This window comes from Prionailurus bengalensis, chromosome A1 (genome assembly GCF_016509475.1).
Source record: "Prionailurus bengalensis isolate Pbe53 chromosome A1, Fcat_Pben_1.1_paternal_pri, whole genome shotgun sequence".
Taxonomy (NCBI): Eukaryota; Metazoa; Chordata; class Mammalia; order Carnivora; family Felidae; genus Prionailurus; species Prionailurus bengalensis.
The window spans coordinates 14,151,795-14,177,906 of record NC_057343.1 but is presented as its reverse complement, the minus strand read 5'-3'; the positions used below and the strand labels follow the sequence as shown (position 1 = coordinate 14,177,906).

General features: G+C 34.9%; 1 protein-coding gene across 11 annotated transcripts in view; it reads right to left on the bottom strand.

Annotated features, from left to right (window-relative positions):
* The window catches only part of NBEA (neurobeachin), a 685,885-nt gene that overhangs the window by 388,382 nt on the left and 271,391 nt on the right, over positions 1–26,112 (bottom strand). For all 11 annotated transcript variants that reach the window (XM_043576682.1, XM_043576704.1, XM_043576721.1 and 8 more), the window contains one exon: positions 8,916–9,043. In XM_043576682.1, the coding sequence (XP_043432617.1) occupies positions 8,916–9,043 (128 nt within the window). The remainder of the gene's footprint in view (positions 1–8,915; positions 9,044–26,112) is intronic.

Here is a 26,112-nt window from a genome sequence, read left to right as displayed (position 1 = left end):
TGCAAGTTCATTAACATATAGTGTAACAATGATTTCAGGAGTAGAATTTGGTGATTCATCACTTACATATAATACCAGTGAACTGGTGGTATCCTTAAACATTTGAGTTAAAAGTCTCTTTTGTCTTATATTAGTATATCTACCTCTGTTCTGTTTTGGTTACTCTTTGCATGGAGTATCTTTTTCCACTCTTTCATCTTCTATCTGTGTATGTGTGCTGAGATTTAAAATGAATCTCTTGTAGACAGCATTTAATTGAATCATTTTTCTTTGTAAATCATTCAATCTATGTCTTTTGATTGGAGCATTTAATAAACTTAACTTTTTAAGTAATTACTGATAGGGAAGAACTTACTATTGTCATTTTGCAAATTGTGCTCTGTCCGTTTTAAAGCATTTTGGTACCTCATTTGCTCCCTTACTGCCTTTCTTTGTGTTTAACTTTTTTAATGATGTGCTTTAATCCCCTTTTCAATTATTTTGCACAAATTCTATACATATTTTCTTTTTATTTATTTTGAGACAGACAGAGAGAGAATGAATGTGCCTGATCTGTTTAGCTCAGGCCACTACCACACCTTTAAAGTTATAACAGCTTGTTCATCTTTAAAATTATGTTGGTTTTTTTCAACCTCCATTCAACTACAGAAATTTAAGAGAAAAACTCATCAAATTCCATGAAAATAATTTGAGATTTTTTGAAAATAATTTTTTATTGAAAGTGATGGATTATCATGGACAGAAATTACTTCTTTGTGATATCATTTTTCTACCATGAACGTGATATAATCAGTGTTACTTATGTCTTTAATGTCAATAAAAGCTTCTTATAACTTTCTCCTTCGAGAACATTAGAATTCTTCTGTAAAATACAACACAGATAAGTAAAATGCATAAAACATAGATTAAGAATTATTTTAAAATGAACATCATTAAAACCACTACACAGCTGAAGAAACAGACTTTTGCTAAGTATCCCAGAAGCCCTCCATGTGTCTTGTGTTATTCTCCTTCTTTTTAACAAATCATTATCTAATTTTTATGATAATCACTTTGATTTTTCTTTTTAAAGCTTATGACCCAAAAATGATAGTTATAGCTATAAACAATTCAGTTTTATTATTTTTTTGAGATATCTTTTAATGCTCTTTTAAGCTACAGGTCCCCTCTATCACTTTTTTCCCTATATAAATTATTTTGAAGGAACCAAGATATTTATTGTATAGAATTTCCACCAGTGTTAATTTTGACGGCAGAATTCTTAGGGCGTAGTTTAACATATCGGGTATATAATCTCAATCAGATATAGCTTTACTTTATTCATTCATTCATCCATTCGTTCGGTCACTCAGTCAGTCTTGATGGATGATAGAGCTTTCTCCCATCCGGTTATCTATTTGTCTCTCCTTCTGTGATGTTAGCAGCAATTGATGCTAAGGTCTATTAATTTCTCAGGGGATGCTAAATGTTAATGACCTAACCCAAAAATCTATCACTTATCAGATATTTTTATATTTCTGTAAAAGAAGACTTCCCTCATTAATGATTGGATAACGTAAATGATATAACTTACAAAGGAATAACAAGACAAATTTTTCCCTTTATTGATCAGTTTTCAAAATAATGAATTGGCTCCCTATCTTCTAAATTCAACCAAGTCATTTTAAAAATCAGTCTTACAACTTACGTATTTAACATATCCATGCATTTGGATGCACTGCAGTTATTATACCTACTGATGTTGAAAATGCCCCATGTTTGGCCAATAAGAGTGTCTTCAAGTTAGGTCCTGAGTACTTTTGACAGTGTTTGATATTTTCCTTGGTTTTGGTATCACCAAATGTTGCAGGCAAATCATGAACATTTACTGTTCTAGCCTTGGCATCACTCATTTCTCCAAAAACTGGTTTCTTTCAGTGGTAAATGATATTTCAAGACTACAATCTAGAATCCAGATGTACTCTCTGCTACTAACTTGTCATTGTTCCTAGGTAAAACAGTAGACAGAACTAGAGTACACATATGAATGTGTGTCTGTTTGTGTGTGTGTGTGTGCATACAGATAATAATTTAGCTTTTATAATATCCCATTCAAATTTAAAACTAATGAGAGATTTAATGAGAATCTTAATTTTCAGGCACACAAGATAAAATAATTACAATATCAACAATTATTAATTGGTTTTATATAACATTATGTAACAGTTTTATAAAAAATATCAGTAATGCCACCACAAATATAATTATTGTCCTCCTCCTTTTTTCAGTTTTCAGGGCATAAAGCCATTATATACTACTATAACTCTTTCCCATATAGCCAAATTAGTTCAGTTAGTTGTCTAAACACATGTATACTTGATGGTTATCATGGGTTATCATGTTTACACTCTCCAGTCACTTAGGTTGCCTGATACTTATTCTACAGTAGATTCTTCAGGAGAGCCTAATAGGAATAATATTCCCTGAATTCTTTCATTGTAACAGTTTATCTGTTTATCTTTCATACATGAAAGCCAGTTTGGCTGCCATTTTCATTCCTAGAGTATCTTAAATATCCTACCCCATTTTCTTCTGGTAGAAAATATGTCCATCAAAAATTATGATGACAATTTGATTCTCTTTCCCCAAGTTAATTTGTATTTTTATCTAGATCCCTGAGATTATTTTTCTTTTTCTTTAAAATTCATTAATTTTATTAGAATGTGTCTCAGTGTTGGTCATTTGAGTAATTTTCTCAGATATTCAGTGTGCTTTTTAAATATGTATATATATATTTAAAATCTCTCTTTTTTTCAAATTCCAGGAGTTTCCTTGAATTATGGTCTTATTATGTTGCTATTCTTTTATTTGGTTTCTTCTTTGGAAACTCATTTATATTTATATTTATATTTATATTTATATTTATATTTATATTTATATTTATATTTATAAAGTAATCTAAATCTGTCCTTTTCACTCTCATCTTTTCCATTCCCTTTAGTAATTTTTTTAATATTTATTATTTCTCCTTTTTTACCTCATATTACTCTTACAGACTTAACTGTTGAATTTATACAGTTCTTTATTTCTTCTAATTTAACCTTCATTTCTAAAATAATTTTTCTTTATTTCAAATTATTTCCTAAGTTCTATAACCACATTTATAAGATTCTCTAATTCTTTAAATTCTGATATAAATTGTTCTTTCATATCCTGTATTATTTTCTGATGTCTTTTTAGCTCATTTAAAAACTTTTCATCTGTTTTCTGTCCTGCTTTCATGGGCTGAGAGGGTATTATTCTACTTATTCTCATTTTTCTTGTGTAATTTGTGGGATTAGGATACTTTTTGTTGGTTATTTTATGTGACATTAACTTACCCAAACTCTTAGAATAGCTTTTTTTTTTTTTTCCTCTTCAGGTTCTAGAGATCCCTCTTCTGTTTCTTTTCATGTCATTTAAAAAAAAATATGACAGCGTACTTTCTGATATCTATTAGCTCTGCTTATCTTCCCCATTTTTTAAAATTTATTTTGAGAGTGAGAGAGAGAGAGAGAAAGGCGGGGGAGGGGAGGTAGGGGCAAAGAGAGAGGGAGAGAAAATCCCAAGCAGGCTCTGCGCTCAGTGCAGAGACTGATGCAGGGTTACATCTCACAAGCTGAGCTGAAGTCAAGAGTCAGACATTTAACTGACTCTGCCACCTAGGTGCCCTGGTGTTCCCCAGTTTTACGAAGACTTTCTCTTTGTCTCTCTTGCCCTTCTGTTGCTCCATTTGGGTTCTATTCATAGTAGTTTCTTCTCCTTGTGGGACTTTGTCTTGGAAGATAACTCAGGTTGGTTAATTTCTCATGGGGCCTACACGGCTCAGCCCCTTCCGCTGTTACCATGGAACCCCTCAACTCATCTGCTATTACAGTGTGTAAAAACCATCTCTATTCTAGCTGCTGGGTTTTAGCCCTCTGGGTTTTCCAGTGAGTGTTCGTAGACCAGTTTCCTCAGAGGCTGTCTCGTTTCCCACCACTTTCAACCATGCCTCTGCTGATCCATGTGTTATCCTGTAGGTGTTGTGTCTCAACCCGGTATATTTTGGAGTTCAGTAGGATACGTTGTCACCTAGTTTTGTTGTAAATGTTCATTTGTTGTTGTAATTATTTTTTCAAAGCCTAGGGTTCTGTTTTTCATGGAGGAATTCAGGGTTATTTAAAAAGCATGCCCCCCATTGCCATCTACACTGAATTTGTCATGTTCATTTTTTTTGTATTATTGCCATTTTAAAATAACTTCTGAACAGATATTTTAATCTATAATTTTTGAATTAAACATATGCAAGTTTTTCTAATTATTTGGCCATACTGTTACTATGAATGATTCGAGGGTGATATGGCCTCCTTGACCAGGATCATTCTTTTTATAATAACATTTCAGTGATGTTCTCTTTTGGTAGAGTGAAAATTACAGGCTATTTTTTTAAAAAGTGTTAGTCTTGGAAATTTAAATATTCTGGAGTATTATATGACTTAACAGAATATTTATTTATGTCACTAAAAGAGTAACAGACGCTTTAGTGTAACATTTTCTGCACTGCTATCATCTCTTTCTAAGATGTTTCAACCTATATGTAGAGCTTCTAAAAGAGGCAGCCTATAGATTACATCCAACCTCACCCTTCTCATCCACCCCAATCTTAACTGATAGTAACAGAGTATAAATAGAGCATAGTAGAGATATTATGAGATAGAGAGCATATAGACATAGAGAGCAAGGTCTAATCTGCTTCCTGACAGTCAGCCCCCAATGTACAACTGGACCTACACCTTTAAATCCAAACTCTAAGAGAAGCCACACTATTCCTGTGAAATGTATCCTCCATCAATGCAGCAAGTCAAATAAATATAACAATTTTGGACTAACAGTTGTTTTGTCTCCTTGAGCTGGTGGATTTTGATACTTGCCTATATATCTATTCTAATTTTTATGCATTAGTTCACAGATTTAAAAGCTATAATTATTCTTATATAAAGTTCACTAAGTTCTAAATAACTGCTATCTTCAAAAATCCTTAATTATTTCCAAGAGAAACACAGGAAAGGTATATAAAAATAGCTACTGTCAATGAGTGACCTTAAAAGGTAAGAACTACATTGAGTACTCTAGAATCATTCAATAGTAATTTAACACAGGTTGACTAAAAAAGTGATAGATAAGATCATTGAAAGACACTATTTTAGCTTGTATTTTAAAGGACACAGACAATGTAAAATATCAATGACTAATTATTCTATAAAAAAACCAAATGAATACAAGTATAAATTAACAATGAATATAAAACAACAAAGATGCAATTCAAATAAATTCTTATTTGAAATTAAGAATAATTGCCTTCCCTTTTCATAACATTCAAGTATCTTCAGTTACCTAAGCCCAACTTTGTTCCTACCACTCAGATATATATGACAAAGTCAAAGCAATGAGATTTAGTCATTATAAGCACTCTTTTTGAAGTCAGTGGCTAGCATAAAGGTATTTTTATCATGTAAATCTCCTGAGTCCTTTACAATAGTTTGATAGTTTTTCTTCTCAGAGGAGAGGAAGTGTTTCAAATTAGAGAAAGAAGGGAAATGGAGGAGAGGGGGGAAAAAAAAGAATGATCTAGAGTACATGTTCAAGAATGAGAACATGAAAGGGCATGTATTTCAGAGACCGGGGTGGAAAGCAAGAATACACCTTGGATGAGCATAGCAGCTAATTCGTGACTGTGGACGACTGATCAATATGGAGAATTCTTATTATAGAACACAACATTTTATCTGTCTTACCACCTTATTTTCAAAACTTACCTCTTCCAGAAATTATTAGTAACAAAAATAATTTTCTAGTCAAGTATAGAGAAAATACTGAATATTATTAGCTAGGCAATGTAACATAAACAATAAGATACTTCCTATTTATAAGTGAGGAATGATTTTATTAAAATTATATAAATAAAACAACACAGGATTACAGAATAGAGGACATTAATAAGAAGCTGGATTCAAAGGATGATAACAATTTGGGGGAAAGAAAAAAGGAAAGAGATCCAATGCAGAAGACATAGTTGTAGAAACACAAGGAAATGTGATATTGTGTAACTTGTTTTCAATAATTAATGTTTTCTATAGCAAGAGAATGGAGACTAGTTGAGTCTGAAAAGGAAAGTTGTAACTAAATCGTGAGAGATATAGAATGTTGTTCTGTTATACACCAGATGTTTCTAGGTTTTTGGAATGTATAGTTTGGCAGAAATTTGGAGGACAAATCCTAAGTGTGTCAACTTTCTATTTAAAAAAATAAAAATTAAACCTAAAATTCTAACATTTGCTATATTGTACTAAGTTAAGTAATGTTAACACAAAAAGGAATATGAATATAACATCTACATACTTTAAAAAAATATGATAAACTCTGGATGCCAAAAAGTTAGAACATAAAATTGTATTCTGCCAGATGAAAACAAGGTGAACTTTCAATATATACCTTGTTCCAATGTTTCATTTTTAGCATAGTTATTTTTTAAAAATCCAAGAGGCATGTTCTTAATACTCTTTCAGAGTACTCAATTCAGAGTATTATAGGTAAACTTAGGGAAGCCCAAGAAAAACAGCTCTCAGTTACCTACCCAGCCCTTTCTTCTACCTTCTTTCTGTAGCACTGGAAGAAATAAAAAAACAGACCAGGTGTCTGATCATGGCAAATTCTGGGAAGGGGCTACGTATGTGGGGTCTTGCCTGATCAACATAAAGCAGTTAATAGTTACCTGGCTGTAATTCCTTAGAGCTTAAAACTGTCACAAACCGTCACTGAGGAACCAGGAATGTGAGTCTTAATAACTTAAAATAATTCCTTCTTTGCTTTGGCTGCTGGCAAACTTAGTGCTGATTTGTGTTCCAGTTTTAATAACACTACAGGACCCATGCTAACATTTCTAAATTTATCCTCCATTTATTTTAGCATTTTGACCACTATTTATATATTCTTGTATAAGTTTGCCAAATCATTTTTGGAAAAGACATATATAAATACAGAAGAAAGACTTTAAGTGAATGAGGAAACATTTAAGATTTATTTTTTCAATAATGTTTATTGATTTTTTTTCTTATTGTAAAGTAACACATGTTATGGGGTCATTACACTAAATATTCTCTCAGTCTAGAATGTTTTCCTAGTAAGGTGTATGACTCACCTCCTGTAAGTCTTCGCTTAAATGTACTTTTTACCACCGGTCTATTTAAAACTCTATAGCATGTTAGAAGACGGTAAATGCTACGTTAAAGGATATGTCCAACACAGGGTTTGGGATGATAAAAACGGCAGGGTCAAGTTGCGGTTTATTTAATAAATCACCCTCTTTAAAACTGCAACCTGACCCTGCTGTTTTTATCATCCCAAACCTGTGTTGGGCTTATCCTTTAACGTAGCATCTACCACCTTCTAACATGCTATATAATTTATTTATTGTGTTTAATGTTTATCTAAGTGTCCTCTCCTTGGTGGAATATAAACTCAAGGCAGGGAATATTTTCTTAATTAAGGTGTGTTTTGTTGTTGTTTTATTAAAGTATCGCTGGCACGCAGCGTTAGATTAGTTTCAGGTGTACAACATAGTGATTCAACAACTTCGTATGTTATGCTATGCTCACTGTCTGTCACCATCCAACACTATTACAATACTTCTCACTGTATTCCCTATGCTGTAACTTTTCATCCCTGTGACTTATTCATTCCATAACTGGAAGCCTGTGTCTGCCACTCCCATTTTGCCAATCTCCCCACCCCTCTCCTCTTTGGTCACCAAGAGTCTGTTCTCTGTATTTATGGGTCTGCTTCTGGTTTTGTTTGTTTGTTCACTTGCTTTCTTTTGTAGATTCCACATCTTTGTCTGTGATATGCGAATATATTCTAAGTACCTAAGAAAATGCTTGGCCTAGAACAAGAACTCAGTGATTTTTTTTTTAAATGAATAGCTCACCCATGTGTCACTGTTCTAAGACATTTTATAGGCATTAAATAATTTAATTCTCACAAGAACCCTCGAGGGAGGTGCTATCACTGACTACATTTTACAGAAAGGATGTAACTTTCTAAGTTACTTTCTAAGCTAACCGAGTCAAGTTATTAACTATTACTGCCTCTCTTGTGTAAAAGCAGTTGAGACAATGACAGAACAGTCACAGGAAAATGACAGTAAATAGAAAGTGAAAAGCAAAAGGATATATACGTAAGGCTGCTAAATCCAAGGAACAGTACCTACGGCCATTATGTCCTCACAGGATCATCTAGATATTGAGATTACCCCTTTCTGAAGCTCATGAATATTTATAAAAACAAACTTGTTAAAGAAGTAAGGCTTCAGAAAACCATATTTTCAAAGCCGCTCTCCTAATACAGGTGCATTAATTAAATCTTCACAACAATTAATTTATCTGCTTTCCCTCCTCACTCCATGGAAGCTGCTGGAGTAAGAGACACCAACTTCATCAACTCCAGGTTAAGTATTTCTTTACATTGTCTCAGTGAAGAATTGTCACATTACAAACGTTAGGGGAGTAAGAAGTCACTTGCAGATGCACGGCTCTTACAGAGAGTACTGGATAGGACACACACCGTCTAACGAAGGCTACACCACACCCCTGGTAGACTAGGATTGTAAGAGCCAGAGTCTCCTAGTCCAACACTTTTTCACACTTCTCCATTCTGTTATTAGCACTGACCGTGAAAACATGTTATTCTTAAAAAATGAATAAGAAGAAAGCATACAGGAGTATCGTATTCGAATTTGTGGAAGCAATGTCTTTACGTTCTTTTGGCAATAAATATTCCTCCAGAAGTACAAATTACGTCATGATTAAGAGATACATTATAGGAAACTAAAATAATTAGAATAGAGAGAGAAATCATACCTTCTATCAATAGCTCTTGTCCATGACTGCCAAGAAGTGTACGAGATAGGAATGGGGCAAAGTCTACAAAAATTTCACGAAGAAGAGGAGCAACTTTTTCTAAAGCTCTTTCAAGTTTTGCAGTGATGCTGTTGAAATTAAGACATAAAGACTAGTAAATATAATTCAATATAAAAAGTCAAATAAAGTTTACTTCTAAATTAAAATCTTGAAAAATCACGAAAATACAATTCTAACCCATGGAATCGTACCAGTTTCAGTAGAAGGGACACCCTGTACGGTTTCGCATCAGACATAAGGCTACTCTGAAGACTTCAGCTAACGTGGAATGACTATTCCGTGAAAAGCTGTTGGGATTGTGTAACCTGCAAGGGCCATAGACTCTGGTCGTAGCTCTAAGGAGCTTCAAGAAAAGTTGTTCTTTTATGTCTTCTGTGACTATCCTTCTATCTATGAAAGAGAGCTGTTTTGAACACCCCCTACAGGGATCATTATGTCGGTTACAAAGAATTAACCTTTGTTCGTAAGAGTTACCTAAAAATTCCCTGGAAGGCTAGACTAATAACGCAGTAACTAGAATCCTCTGTAATACAACTAAATTGCTGTGCTAAAGTAGGCATTTTCCACCTCATAAGCCCATTTACTTTTAGTTATTGATCCCTGTAATATGATTTATATTATTTCATTAAATTATATGGCCTTATATAAACACTATTTGACATTCTTAAAAATACTTTAAGTAGTGTATGTTAAAAAAGAACAGAGGTGAAGAAAATAATTCTGCTCAAGCAAATAAATAATCTGGTAACATCTAACTGTCTTAGAAGTAAGTGCTCTGAAGTAAGACTGCTTGGACTAGAATGCTGGTTCTGAGGCGACCTAGGGGAGCGTGGGACATTAAGACTTCCTTTGCCTACAAAATGAAGATGACTGGAGTACGACTGGTGAGGATTAAATGAGCTAAGGCATGTAAAGTGCACAGAAAAATACCCGGCACACTGTGAGAGGTCAGTCACGGTAGCTCTTATCACAACTACTTCGAATACAACAAAACTATATTTACTCTTACAAAATGTGGCTCTGACTTAAAAAAACAAAATCACTATAATAATACAATGGTAGATGAACACACACTGTTCTACATCGAAGACATCTATGGCAAAAAATTGAACAATGCTTCAAAACAAAAGTTCAGCCACAAAGCTAAGTAACATTTTGGCTACGTATGAGGAAAAACATAAATGCCAAAAAGGTTATTAATCACAGAATAATTTTCCATATATTACTAATACTTAAAACTAAAGAACTGTATTGTGAAATGATTAAATAGGGATAAGGGAACAGACAGGATTCCTTCTTTCTTAACTTGGAAATAGCATGATCTGATTCATTTGTGTACTCAAAGCCTCACCATTAGCACTTCGTTTTGACTTTTTCTTCTCTTATTTGGATGAACAGTTTTAGACAAAAACTCAGAAAACTGGTGTGAGCACTTCCACAAAGACTATTCTGGAGGAACAACTCGAGGCAAGAAAGGGACTCGGGTGCAGCTGTGAAGACTTGCCGTAGATAAACAGAATTTTCAATATTCTCCCTTACTCTGTTATTCCTGAACCTAGAACCTTCTTTTAACACAATGGTTCTCAAACTTTCGTGTAGATTAGAATCATCTGTAATGCTGGTTAAACAGACTCCTAGAACCCCATCCCCCTAACTTCTGATTCAGCAGGTTTGGGTGTACTGTGAGAATTTGCACTTCTAACACATTCTCAGGTGGCTTGCTACTGCTGATCCAGGAAACACACTTGGAGGATAACTGTTTCAGTGAGAAGATTTACTACTAGTAAATTAGAATAAAATAGCTAGCAAAGACAAGGCTACCTGAAGTCATAAAATAATCACAGTAAGTTATGTCTGACTTTAGTGAATATAGATGGACAGAGCTCCTTTTTCATGTCTACTTAATTCATTCCTTCTTATCTCCAGGATCATGTCCTATGACTTCCCAGCTAAAGTAATCCCATCCTTTAAGGAAAGATGAGTAAGAATGAGAAGAGCAAACCTATGAAAAGGAGAAAAATCCAGATGCTGTTGTTTGCGTCTGTACTTGAATTCTGAGTGAAGCATGAATATTTTTATTTAAGATTAATTAATGAGAGTGAAATTACTTTAGAAAAATTTTAGATGTATAAAGGTCCACATCAGTTATATTATCATAATATACTATTGTGTAATTAAATCCAGGTGTATTTTTTCCCTAGTTTATGACTTTTTCCCATAATTTATGGGTTTATGTATGATTTAGAAGCATCAGAATTGCAACAATAGTGTTCTAAGTGATTAAGTTACAGATCAAATAGAAACTTCAATTAATCTAAGCAAATATTTACATGAGTGTGTATACATATGTACTAATTATCTTAAGGGTAATGGATAAAAACAGACATTTCTCAGTGAGTGAATCCCTACAATAGGATTTTTTAAAAAGTGTTTTTAAACATATATTCATTTCTGAGAGGCAGAGACAGAGCACAAGGGTGAAGGGGCAGAGAGAGAGGGAGACACAGAATCCGAAGCAGGCTCCAGGCTCTGAGATGTCAGCATAGAGCATGAGACAGGGCTCGAACCCACGAGCCGTGAGGTCATGACTTGAGCTGAAGTTGGAAGCTTAACTGACTGAGCCACCCAGGCACCTCCCCTCCGCAACCCCTGCAAAATAGGATTTTAATAAGCAACTAATTTCTTATAAAACTCAATAGAATATTAAATGATGCTCTTACATATCATCCTGTAACCATAATTTTAATTTTCTAATGAGGGATAAAGTAACATTTTACCCAGCAAGAGACCAAATGTTTTAAGTACATAAAATCATCATTAAATAATACTGCCAGATAGCTCTATCAAACAACAAGCTATGCTAAGTGGAAATGTTTCATCCTCACTTTTTTACAGTGAAGAAAATGGACAGGGTTTTGTTATTGTTGTCATTAAGAGTTGCAGCTTCCTCACAATGTCTTTTAAAGGAAAGTAAACTTCTGATAAAGTTTAGAATTCTAGAAAATAATAACAATTCTACTTTCATTTAGGACACTGCTTATGTTGTGAGTTTGTTTGTTTCTTTGTTTGTTTGTTTATTTTGAGAATGAGAGAGATGCAGGGATGGGGGCTGCAGAGAGAAAGAATCCCAAGCAGGCTCTGCACTGTTACTGCAGAGCCTGATGCGGGGCTTGAGTTCATGAACCATGAGATCATTACCTGAGCTGAAACCAAGAGGTGGATGCTTAACTTATTGAGTCACCCAGGTGCCCTGTGAGTTTTATTTTAATAAACTCCTTTATGTTTGTGTCACTTCATAAAGTTATAATTCTTACTTTTAGTTTTAACTTTTGTATCCTCCTAGGTCCTTTTAGCATGTCATAAATATAATAAATACTTGATAATTTAATTTGGTACATTAAAATTCTTAAATTTCCTCACTTCTTACATCATAAAAAAGTTATGTATATAATAATAAAATCTAGAATGAAAGTAATTATGTAACTTTAAGTAATGTACAATAAAAGATACAACTCATATATAAAAGAAATTATTACACTAGTGAAATTCCACAACAGATTTCAGTATTCAAATGCTCCTATGTAAATTAGGAAATATAGGCATAGGTAAGTGAAGTGATTTGCTTAAGTAAACTTAGATAAAAAGGAAAGATTAGGAGAGTATTAATGAAGCAAAACCATAAGTTGTAAATTCTTAATCAGCTACATACTATGACTGGGAATCTACAAACATTGACTTTAAATATTTTGTTTAGTTTTCACTAAGTTTCTAATGTGAAATATAATTTAACATACTAGACAAGTGAAGAGTAAATGTGCCCTGAATCTTAGGTTCTGTAACCTTGTGACCTACTGGTAAACAGTTTTTTTCCGCTGTAACTGTCTAGGTTTATAGCAACTAATGAACACGTGAAGCTGAAAAAATTCTTGCCTACTTTATCTCCACATGGACTTCTAAATTAAAAAACTGACATTTTCTCCTTATTCTTTTTAAACAGAATCATACACATTTTCAAGTGCATGAGTACAGATTAAGAAAGAAGATGAAATTACAGAAGATTAAGAAATTGAATCTCAATAGAATTCTACTGGAAGGAAGTATTTTATTCACTCTTTTATAAGGTAAATTGAATTCCAAACATGCATTTTTTTCAAGTTCTAAGAAATGTAATGCTGGGATGTCTTTAGATAGCTATAAAAGCTTTTTTACAGTGCATGTTTGGAAATTGTTAATTGCATGTGTCTCAGACAAAAAGAAAAAAAAACAAACTGAAATGGAAATACTCCTCCTTTCTAGTGAACTAGTCAAATAAAATATAAAATTTAACTATAAAGTTCAGAAAATATGTCATTTAACTGAGACCACACAACAGACCTAGTGCTATAAAGAGTAAGGCTAATTGTCTTTTAAATAGGTGATATAAAAATGAAATAATAAAACTTTTCCTAGTAAATAATATTTTTTTTCAACGTTTATTTATTTTTGGGATAGAGAGAGACAGAGCATGAACGGGGGAGGGGCAGAGAGAGAGGGAGACACAGAATCGGAAACAGGCTCCAGGCTCTGAGCCATCAGCCCAGAGCCCGACGCGGCTCGAACTCACAGACCGCGGGATCGTGACCTGGCTGAAGTCGGACGCTTAACCGACTGCGCCACCCAGGCGCCCCAGTAAATAATATTTTTAACACAAGAGTTGTATATGCTTCTGACTGGGGCAGCCAGGCACTCCTGGTTTTAGTGCTTTCCCACAGAATGACCTAGGTCCTCCCTTCCAATCGCCTCACTTTTCCTCAGACCAGTTCTCCCTTCCCACTTATAGGTGATGTGAAGAACATTCTTCAGTAAACCGCCTGTATACAGTGCTCTGAGAATATCTTTCCTGTGACTGTAGTCTGTTAATGGGTGCTGTTAGTATAGTGCTTGGCTCACATAATATTTTTTGAAAATACAATTTGAAATATCATGAGTTAGAAATTCAAATTAAAAAAAATAGAAAACTTCCACTTAAGATGCAGAAAGCTGGAAATGGTCACTCCCACACTGATCATAAGAAAAAGCCAGAAAATATATAGAATTATAGCACTTTTAGGATCTAGCAGATTGCTGAGATCGCAGGACAACCAATTAGGCTTGAAATCTGAAGAAAGACCAGGGAGGGATGAAGAACTTGCTTCCTCGGGGCAGAGCCCAGGAAGAAGAAACACTGGGTCCTCCATAGACTGGTAAGAGGAAATCAGCTAACACTTTTAATAAGTTGATCGAGTCCAAGTGTGAGCTAATGTGAGAGAATGAAATCTTCAGAGCTGCAAGCACAAGGGGAGTCTGCGGTAATTTGCAGGCTCTTGTCCACAAACCTCACCATTACTCATGAGAGAGACCGGGGGCAGCATGGAAGACTGAGAAAGTCCTTTCACCGCTGCAGGCTAAGCAAGGGAAGCGGTGGCTGTTGTAGAAAAGACATAAAGCCCAGCCTGGACCTTCTTCTCTATAACCTCTGCGGAACAAAAGCCTTATCTGTCTTAGAACAGGGCGGCAAGACCGGTCACGTTCAGGGTACCAGAGAGAGCCTTTTGCAGCTAGAGAAAGGGAACAGAAAAAAAAAAAAAAAAACCAAAAAAAAACACAAACTTTTCTGAGGGAGAGCAGGAAGTCCTGATATTTAGAGATTCTCCAACCACTTGCAAATGGGCAGGATCAGTAGCAAGTCCCACACACAAGACCCGGGGCAGCACTTGCCTAAAACCCAGTCTGGAGCAGAACAACAGGAAACAACCCATGCCCACCACAAACCAGGCTTGCAAGTACCCAGTACAGATACAGCAGACGACTGTTGTGGAGGGAACCTCTTTGAAATATAGGAAATATAGGATCGAAAGAAAGCCTTCAATAGGAACACTGAGTAAAACATTCTGACAAGTCAGCCTCTACATAAAGACAAGGTAAATGTAGTGAAATTTAAGGCATGAGTTGCAGTGAGAGTATTTAAAACAAGAAAACACAAACCTAGCTCAACTCCTGGGTAGAATAATTTAAGCTACAATAGGAGAGGCCTAGCATAAGAGGCAAGCCCTTTTCCAGGATAAATACCATGTCAGTTATGACTAATCTATAGATAATGTCCAGTTTTCAACCAAGAAGTACAAGACATACAAAGAAGAAAAACCGACAAAGTCAGAATCACAAAAGGATAGGATCAGAATCACAGAGAAACCAGGTGTTGGAACTATTGGAGATTTAAAATAACTATGTTTAACATGTTGGGAGTTAATTAATACTTGAAAAGATAAGTCAATGTGCATAAACAGGGAATTTTAGCAAAGTAAGAAACTGTAAAAAAGACAATGATGGAAATACAAAAATAGAGAAAAAAGATAATGCGTTCAATGGGCTTATCAACAGATTCAATAAAGTTAAGGAAAGAATTAGCAAATTTGATGAAAGGCCAATTAAAAACGGCATATTGAAATAAAAGGAGGATATATATATATATATATATATATATATATATATATAAAATGAAAGAAGAATATATATATTCTTTGAATGCAAGTGCATTCAAGAGCTGTGGAAGAGTATCAAACAGTCTATATAAATGTCATTAAAATTCCAGAAGAAAAATGTGGTATGCCAAATATGGCTGCCCAAAGGTACCTAAACCATAATCCCTGGAATTTGTGAGTCAGTTATGTTACATGGCAATAGGGACTCTAAAATGAAATTCACGCTTTACACACTGAGATAGGGACATTATCCTGGATTATGTAGGTGGGCCTAATGTAACCACAGGAGCCCTGAAAAAGCAGAAAACCCTCTTGGTGGCATCAGGGAGTTGTAGTAGAAGAGAAAGACGTAAAAGACATGTCAGAAGGTGAAGCCAGAGAGGTCCCAAGTATGAGAAGAATGTGATACACTTTCACTGGTTCTGAATGAAGGGGTCATATGCAAGGACTAGAAAAAGGACTCTCTAGGAGCTAAGGACAGCCCTGACTGACAACTGGCAAATAAACAGGGCTCTTGTCCTACAGTGGCCCGGCGCTGAATTCTGCCAACAACCTGAATGAACCTGGTTTACTTCCAAAGCCTCCAACAAGCAAGCAGCCCTGCAAATAGCAGGGTTTTCAATGTGACCTGTGTTGGACTTTTAACCTCCAGAACTGTGTCATAATAAATGAGTACTGTTTTAAGCTGCTAAATTTGTGGCAATTGATTATGGTAGCAATAAAAAACTAATACAGGGAGAGAGAGAAAATCGGTCAGAAGAAATATGTTAAGAGATAATGAATAATAATTTTCCCAAAATGATTAAGTTCCTCAAACCATGGACGCAAGAAGCCCAGGAAAGGGGTGCCTGGGTGGCTCAGTCAGTTGGGCATCCGACTTCAGCTCAGGTCATGATCTCACTGTTCGTGGGTTCGAGCCCCGCATCAGGCTCTGTGCTGACAGCTCAGAGCCTAGAGCCTGCTTCCGATTCTGTCTCCCTCTCTCTCTGCCCCTCCCCCACTCAAGCTCTGTCTCTGTCTCTCTCAAAAATAAATAAACCTTAAAAAAAAAAAAGAATCCCAGGAAGCAAGCATAATAAAAATTAATTAATAACTTATATTTGTCATAATAAAATACTGAAATCCAACAGTAGACAAAAATTTAAAGAAGGCTTTCAGAAAATAAAGACTCATCATGCAAAGAGGAAAAAGGAAAGAATGACCTCACCAGGAAGAGGCAGGCCAGAAGACAGTGGCATGAAATCTATTTCAAATCCACTTCAAAAAAATGTTGGCCACAATTCTATTTCTGGCCAAAACAAACAAACAAACAAACAAAAGTATCTTTCAAAAATGAAGGCAGAGAAGAATTTTTCCAAAGAAACAAAAACTGAGAGATCCATGTATATGCCTTGGAGTGCAAGAACTTTTTTTTTTTTAATGTTTATTTATTTTTGTGAGAGAGGCAGAGACAGAATGCGAGCAGGGGAGGACAGACAGAGAGAGACAGAATCAGAAGCAGGCTCCAGGCTCTGAGCTGTCTGCACAGAACCCGACGCGGGGCTCAAACTCAGACAGGGAGATCATGACCTGAGCCGAAGTCGGATGCTTAACCGACTGAGCCACCCAGACACCCCTGCAGTACAAGAACTTTTAAAGGAGGTTCTTCAAGAATAAGAAATATAATACCTGATGTAAACTTATGTTTCTACAAACATACTAAGAAGGCTAGAAATGATAAATAAGAGTAAATATTAAACTCATTTATTTTTAATTGCACTAAAGATAATGCACTTTACACAGCAAAAAGAGTAGTGATGCATTGTTTCTTAAAAAGACATATAAAGGTAAAATATGACAACATTAACATAAAGGATGACAGAGTAAAAGTAAACCATTATAAGAATCTTACACAACACATGAAAGAGTATAAAACTATTAAAGATTATAAAAATTTAGGGGTGCCTGGTGGCTCAATCAGTTAATCACCTGGTTCTAGATATCAGCTCACGTCATGATCTCATGGTCATGAAATCGAGCCCCGTGTCAAGCTTTGAGCTGACAGTGCAGAGCCTACTTGGGATTCTCTTCTCTCTCTCTGCTCCTTCCCCACTTGCTCTGTCTCTCAAATAAACATTAAAAGAATAAAAAAATAAATAAAGACTGCAATAACTTAAGGATTTTTATTGTAAGCCTTGGGAAGCTCTGAAAATATTTTACAGCTGAATAAACAATAAGCCAATATTGGAGAGAAAAAAGAATGATACAAAAAAATGCCCTATTAATCCAAGAGAAAGCAGAAATAGAGGGATAAAAAAAAGTAAAAAAAGATGGGAAATAATAGTTTTTAGAAAACAAGTAGCAAGTTGATAGATATAAATGCAACCATATCAGTAATAACATTAAATGTAAAATATATTGTCAATTGTCAAATTGATAATAAAAAAAAAGCTGGGTCCAATGACACATTATGAAAACCCTACTTTAAGAGTAAAAATATAGATAAGTTTAAAGAAAAGACAGGAAAGAGAAATGCCATTAAGACCCTAATATAAAAAGAGCCAGCGAAAGAGCTGAAGAGATTTTTATTAGATGAGATATTAGAATTTACATTATATTTGACTAATCTTTTGTATAGCTTGAAGATTATAAGAAAATCAAATTTTCCCATGATGTAATTAAGGGACAAAATAAATGGATATGGCATAATCTAGTTTACAGTAGTGATTAAAAAATAAAACTAAGCTATTTCAATGCTTATACTCAATTTAATATATGGTAATAAACAAACTAGCTATATAAAAATAATTTGGATTTTCACTGTTACTAATTGGCTGATCTTCCTGCTGAGAACAGCTAAACAACTAGACAGAAACCGAACCGAAAGAAAAAATACCTCTTTAAGGGTAATGGAACATTAAGGCAGGGGCCAAATATTTGATGATGATTCTTAAAAAGAAGAAATCCTAAAAGAGGTGATTTTGGCATTTGGGCCCCTTTTTCATACGGACATGGTTTAGAAGAAGCAGTTTAATGACTCAGCAGTTGAACAAACTTTTAACAAATTTATGGAGAAAAACTGAAGTTTAGGACCCACCAAAGGCAGGGAGAACTTAGAAAAATCCTTATGATTCAAGTTGGAACCCTACAGAATTACACCCTAGAGTAGTGGTAAATCAGAAAAAAGACTAAGCCCTATAACCTTGACTATATTATGTTATCTAGAATTGATAGTGCCTACCAGAAACAAATGTAATTTTTTTCTGGAAAAATCCACCACTTTGTACCTTTATAATCTCTCATATACCAGGTTCTTCACACTAGAATTAAAACAAATGGCATTAGAAAAAAAAAATGTATTATCCAATACTAACAGAAACACAAAATCATACATATAGTCCAAAAGCCCAATAATGAAACCAAGACTTGAAATACCTATGTCTCATATATTCATGCAAATCATAGACAAGATAGACAATTGGAAGAGAAAAACTATGAAAAAAATCAAATGGAAATTCTAGTACTTACTAATTTCAGAATCTAGAAGATTAGAAACAACTACAGAGAGAATTAGTAAAGTGGACTAAGGTTAAAAAATATACTCAGAATTAGAGAATGAGAAAGAATACACATAAATAGATAACAAATAAAGAAAATATCTGATATATGTATAATTCAAGCCCTAAGAAAAGAATGAGTAAGAAGCAAAATTTGAGGTGGTAATGGCTAAGAATTTTCCAGCTGCTGATGAAAGTCAACAAATTTGAGACTTGAGAAGCTCTTGCAAGCCCAAGCTAGATAAATACCAAGAAAAACCACAGAGCCTGAGTATATCACAATTCAAATGGTAAACACCAAAGATAGAGACAATCTTAAAAGCAGGTAGCAATGGTGGGGAAGACAGGATAAGAGCATAGAAATAGCAGCAAGACTAAAAGTTTTCTGGGTTTTTTTTTTAAGGCAAAAAAGTAAAGAAAGCATAGAAAGAACAAAACCCAAAAACAGTTGAAGAATATTTTCAACGCAGTAAAATAAAACAACTCCAACCTAAAATTTATACTGGCTCCAATTTGTCATTAAAAAAATTTAGGTAAATTTTTTTTTTAATTTTTTTAACCTTTATTTATTTTTGAGACAGAGCATGAATGGGGGAGGGGCAGAGAGAGAGGGAGACACAGACAGAAGCAGGCTCCAGGCTCTGAGCCATCAGCCCAGAGCCTGACGCGGGGCTCGAACTCACGGACCGCGAGATCGTGACCTGAGCTGAAGTCGGACGCTTAACCGACTGAGCCACCCAGGCGCCTCAAATTTAGGTAAATTTGAAAGGGTTTTAGTCAAATAAGAACTGAGAGAATTCATAAGTGGCAGGCCTACATGAAATGAAATACTAAAAGGTGTTCTTCAAGATGAAGGAAAATGATACCAGATGGAAATCAGACTTTCAGAAAGTAATGATGAGCAACAAAAAATGATAACCATGTGGGTAAATCTAAATAGAGGTTGACTAACAAAATAGTAATTATGCTCTGTTATGGGGTTTAAAATTTTACATCCACACAAACATGTGTACAGGTGTACAAGTGTATTTGCACAATTGGGGGTAAATGAAGTTAAACTATACTAAGATCTATGCATTGTCCTGGAAGACGACTTAGATAAACTAAGAATTAATGTTGCAATCTGGAGGATGACTACTTAAAACACTGTTTCTCAGAGTGTGTTCTCAGGACCAGCAGGATCAAGATCATCTAGTGTAATGGTTAATTTCATGTATCAATTTAACTGGATCATAGGGTATGCAGATATTTGGTCAAATATTTTTCTGGTGTGTCTGTAAGAGTGTTTCTGGATGAGATTAATATTTTGAATGGGAAGATTGACTAAAGCAGATAGACCTTCCTAATGTGGATAGGCCTCATCCATTCAGCTGAAGGCATGAATAGAACAAAAAGCTGAGTAAGAGAGAGCTCCTCCTGCCTGACAGTTGGAGCAGGAACGCTGGTCTTTTCCAGCCTTTGGACTCAGACAAAAACATTGGCTCCTCTTGGGTTTTGAGCCTGCCAGCTTTCAGACTGGAACTTATAACATCAGTTTTTCTGGTTCTCAAGCCTTTAGACTTGGACTGGAAATATATAAATTGGCTTTTCTGAATCTCCAGCTTGCCAGGGGACTTCTCACACTCCAGAAATCCATTGAATCAGAACTCTGGGGTGGGACTCAGCAGTACATGTTTTAACAAGCCTTCCACGTAACTCTGTTGCAAGTTGGTGTCTATGAACCTCTGCACTAAGGAAAACTAGTAATAATAACGTATAACTCTCAACCTCACAGTTTCTTGTTACTTCTCTCTAGTGAATGTTTCTTCAACAATATGAATAAAGTTGATTAATCACTACCAAGACTAGAAAGGAAGGAAGAAAAGCAGCCAAAAAGAAAGCAGACTCAAATAATGAATATCAGGAATTGTTAGTAGGACTTTCTTACAGATGACAGGAATGTTAAAAAAAACTATAGAATAGTATGAACTACTTTATGCCAACAGAACCTTCCAAAACTGACACAAGACAAAATAGAAAATCTGGGAAGAGCTGTAGCTATTGAATTGAAATTTTAATTTAAAAACATTCCCTAAAAAGGAGATAGACCAGGGGCACCTGGGTGGCTCAGTCGGTTGAGCGTCTGACTTCCACTCGGGTCATGATCTCACAACTCTGTGGGTTCGAGCCCTGCATCAGGCTCTGTGTTGACGGCTCGGAGCCTCGAGCCTGCTTCGGATTCTGTGTCTCCCTCTCTCTCTGCCCCTAACCCACTTGCATTCTGTCTCTGTCTCAAAAATAAATAAACATTAAAAAAAATTTTTAAAAAGGAGATAGACCAGAATCAGATGTCTTTGCTTGTGAAGTATGCCAAATATTTTAGAAAAAAATAATAATCTTACACAAACTCTTCAAAAGAGAAAAATGGTTTTACATATCAAAGAAAAAGTTGATTTTTTTTCTAGGAATTCAAGGTTTGTTTAACATTTAAAAAATAAATCAATCTAAAAGACCACATTAGCAGAAAAAGGAGTATGCAAAAATTTTTTTAATTATAATAAAATTCAATACAGGTAAGTCACAGCAATTCTTGGCTAATTATAAACATAAGAGAGGTCTTACATGTGACAAAAGTATCTATATAAATAGACAGGAGCATCATAATTAATGATGTTCAAAGCTTTCCATCTGAGATGAAGAAAACAATGCTTTTCTAACTACTTTTATAGAAAATTGCAACGGAGGTAGTAGGTGGTACTAGAAGACAAGGAAAAGAAACAAAAAGATTTAAGGATTGTAACAGGGGATACAATTGCCAGTATTCTAAGATGAAAAGACTACGTACATATATATTCATTTAGAAAGAACTATAGATAGGGGCACCTGGGTGGCTCAGTCGGGTGAGCGTCCGACTTCAGCTCAGGTCATGATCTCATAGCTTGTGAGTTTGAACCTGGAATCAGGCTCTGTGCTGACAGCTCAGAGCCTGGAGCCTGCTTCGGATTCTGTGTCTCCCTCTCTCTCTGTCCCTCTCCAGTTCATGCTCTATCTCTATCTACCTCTCTCAAATATAAATAAACATTAAAAAGATTTTATTAAAATGAAGGAAGTAGAGGGGCGCCTGGGTGGCGCAGTCGGTTGAGCGTCCGACTTCAGCCAGGTCACGATCTCGCGGTCCGGGAGTTCGAGCCCCGCGTCAGGCTCTGGGCTGATGGCTCAGAGCCTGGAGCCTGTTTCTGATTCTGTGTCTCCCTCTCTCTCTGCCCCTCCCCCGTTCATGCTCTGTCTCTCTCTGTCCCAAAAATAAATAAACGTTGCAAAAAAAAAAAAATGAAGGAAGTAGAGATAAATAATTAGGAATAATAAGTAGCTAAATGTTTCAGGATATTAGTTCAATATACCACAATGGATTATATATGCCAGCAAACAATTTACAAATGCACTTTATAAAAGATATAATTTACAGTGTAAAAATATCAAATTCCATTTTTCACCTCGGAGCAATAAGATGGTATAGAGTTACCTCCCACACTATTAACTAGAAAATTGTACAAAATACAGAGAACAATATTTTCAGAGAACACAGGTAGCACAAGACCATAAACCTTGAGGAAAGAAAAAAAAATGAAATGATTCCTACCATCATTCAGGTTTCCTGCAGGGAGGTATTTCCCCTATTAGGGCAATTATAGAATCCAGCAAGCATTCTGGGTTGACAAGACTAAAACTGTAGTTCAGGAAGGCCAAGGTGGATAGAATTTGGAGGACTTCCATCCAAGAGGAAAGAATTATAAAGAGAAACAGTTTCAATAATCTGAGTCTTCGGCTGAATAACAATCTATATGTGTGACACTTGAAAGCTCCGAAGGTTAGAATAGATCAAATCCAGAGGAAAGAACAATTACGAAGGAGCTATAACACAAACATTTCCTAACAGCTCATACAGGGCTGAGAAGTGTCTGCGTTCCTTCCGGCCAGAATGGAGAGTCCTCATTAAATACACTGAGCATTTAGGAGAAATCCCAGCACACTTTCTAAGTGTGACAAAATTAGCCCAAGAATAAAGGCCCCTCTAGACTCTCTTTAAAATACCCTAAAAGCATGCCTCATGAGAAAGAATAAAGATTTGGAATAAAGAAAGATTTTGAATAAATCGTGCTGAACAATCATGGACAAAAATACAAACCTCAATATAAACCTCATGCCTTATACAAAAATTAGCTGAAGATGAGTCACAGACTTAAAAGTAAAACTGTTTATGAAGTCATAGAATTTAATGGAAAACATGTAAGAAAAAAAATTTTTAGGACTCAGAGGGGTGAAGAGTTCTTAGACATGACAACGTGGTAAGTTAGACTACAGTAAAAATGCAGTTTTCCTCTGCCAAAGATGCTATTAAAAGGATAAAATAAGAAGCCACAGTCCAGGAGTGTCTGGTGGCTCAGCTGCTTGAGCATCTGACTCTTGATTTTGGCTGAGGTCCCAGGGTTGTGGGATCGAGCCCTGCATTGGGCTCTATGTGGAGTGTGGAGCCTACTCAAGTTTCTCTCCCTCTGCCCCTTTCTCCCACTTGTGCTCTCTGTCTGAAATAAAAAAATAAAAAAAAAAAAACAATGTTTTTAAGTGTTTTAAAAGAAGCCACTCTGTGGAAGAAAATAACTGCCAACTAGATTTCTGAAAAAGGACTGGTACTTAGAAAATATAATGAACTCTCAAGGCTTAAAATCAAGAAAGCAATCCAATTATGAAATGGGCAAAAAATATGAACTGACATTTTAATACTGATGGCAAATAAGCACACAAAAAGATGTTCAGAATCATCCATTAGGAAAGTGACAAATTGAGACCACAATGAGATATCACTATCTACCTACCAGGCAGAATGACTTAAAAAGAAAAGACAATACCAAAATCTGGTAAAAATGAAGAGAAACTGGACTATGTGTACATTGCTGGTAGAAGTTTCTTTTAACAAAACTAATCAGGTATTTACCATAAAGCTCAGTAACTTCACTCTTGGTCACTTATCCCAGAGAAATGAAAACATATGCTTACGTAAAAACAAATGTTCACTACATCTTTTTTCATAAAAGCAAAAACTAGAAAAAAACTAAATGCCCTTTAGTGGGTGAATAGTTGAATGAACTGTCATATATGCATACCGTGGAATACTACTAAGAAATACAAATGAAAAAAAAAGAAAAAAACAGAAATACAAATGGAAGAAAACTATTAAAATGTGCAACACTGCTGGTAAGAATGCAAATTGGTGCATCCACTGTGGAAAACACTATGGGGACTCCCCAAAAAGTTAAAAATAGAACTACACTATGACCTGGCAATTGCACTACTAGATACCTACCCAAAGAATACAAAAATACTGATTCAAAGGACACATGCACCCTGATGTTCACAGCAGCATTATCAACAATAGCCAAATTATGGAAAGAGCCCAAATGTCCATTGAGTGATGAATGGATAAAGATGAGGTGGTATACAGATACAATGGAATATTACTGCTATCAAAAAGAATGCAATTTTGCCATTAACAACAACATGGATGGAGCTAGACTATATTAGGCTAAGTGAAATAAGTCAGTCAGAAAAAGACAAATACCATGCGTGCTCACTCATATGTGAAATTTAAGAAACAAAACAAATGAACACAGGGGAAGGGAAAAAAGAGAAGGAGGTAAACAATAAGACTCTTAAATACAGAGAACAAACTGAGGGTTGCTGGAGGGGACGTGGATGGCGAATGGGCTAAATTGGTGAAGGATATTAAGGAGAGCACTTGTTTTGAGCACAGGGTATTATATGTAAGTGATGAATCACTAAATTCTACTCCTGAAACAAATATTACACTATATGTTAACTAACTAGAATTTAAATAAAAATTTGAAACAAACAAACAAACAAACAAAAACATGCAACAACTTGGATGGATCTCAGAGCGTTATGTTTAAGCAAGAAAAGGTCAATGTCAAAATGCACCTCTGGACACCTATGAGTCAAAGACTAAATTGTAGGTAAACACAGAAAAAATATTGAATGAAAATTAAAACATTATAATGAAAATTTATATAATAAAGCTAAAACAGTTTTTAGAGGAAAAGTTGTGACTTTAAAAGCTCATATTAGAAAAGAAGAGATATCTAAAATCAATGATCTAAGCAAGGGTCAGCAAATGTTTTCTCTAAAAGGTGAGAGAGTAAATATTTTTGGCATTTAGGCAATACTTTCTCTATTACAGCAACTTAACACTGCCACTATAATGTGAAAGCAATCACGGCAATATACAGACAAATGATAGGACTATATACCAATAAAAGTTTATTTTTAATAGAAACTGGTGGCAGGCAAATTTAGTTCATGGGTCATAGCTTGTAAACTACTAATATATGAAAAGGAATTAATAAGACCAGAATTCAGTGTAATGGAAAACAGAAAAAAAAAAAAAACTAATGAAGCTAATAGCTAATCTCTGAGAAAAATCGTAACACTGAACAATCAATAGCTATTCTAGTAATGATACAGTGAGAAAAGCCATAAATTAACAAAATCTGGAATGAAAGAGCACCATTAGAGATCCTATAAATATTTTTAAATAACAAAAAAATAAAACTTTATGGCACTAAATCAAACAACTTAGATAAAATGGCTAAATTCCTAGAAGTCACAAATGACCAAAACTGATGCCAAAAAATCCCCCCCCCCAAAAACCAAAAAATCTAAATAATCACTTGCCCATTAGAGAAACTTAATTTGTAATTTAAAACTTTTCCATAAAGAAAATTCCATTTAGAGATGGCTCCACAGGTGAATTCTTACACATTTAAGGATAAATATCACTAAAGCTACAAATAACACTATCTTACACACAGAAAATAATAAGGAAACTACAGATAGAATTATTGAGCTGACAAAAGTTCTAAACCATCTACCAAAGTCTATTAAAATTAAGTGAATTAAGCAGAGCTGCAGGATACAAGGTCAAATATGCAAAAATAAATTGTCTTTTTATACACTATCAACACACTATTAAAATATTTCTCTTTTTCAGCTCTACTAAGGTATAACTGACACAGGCAATCATCAATTGACTGTGTTAAGATAAATTTA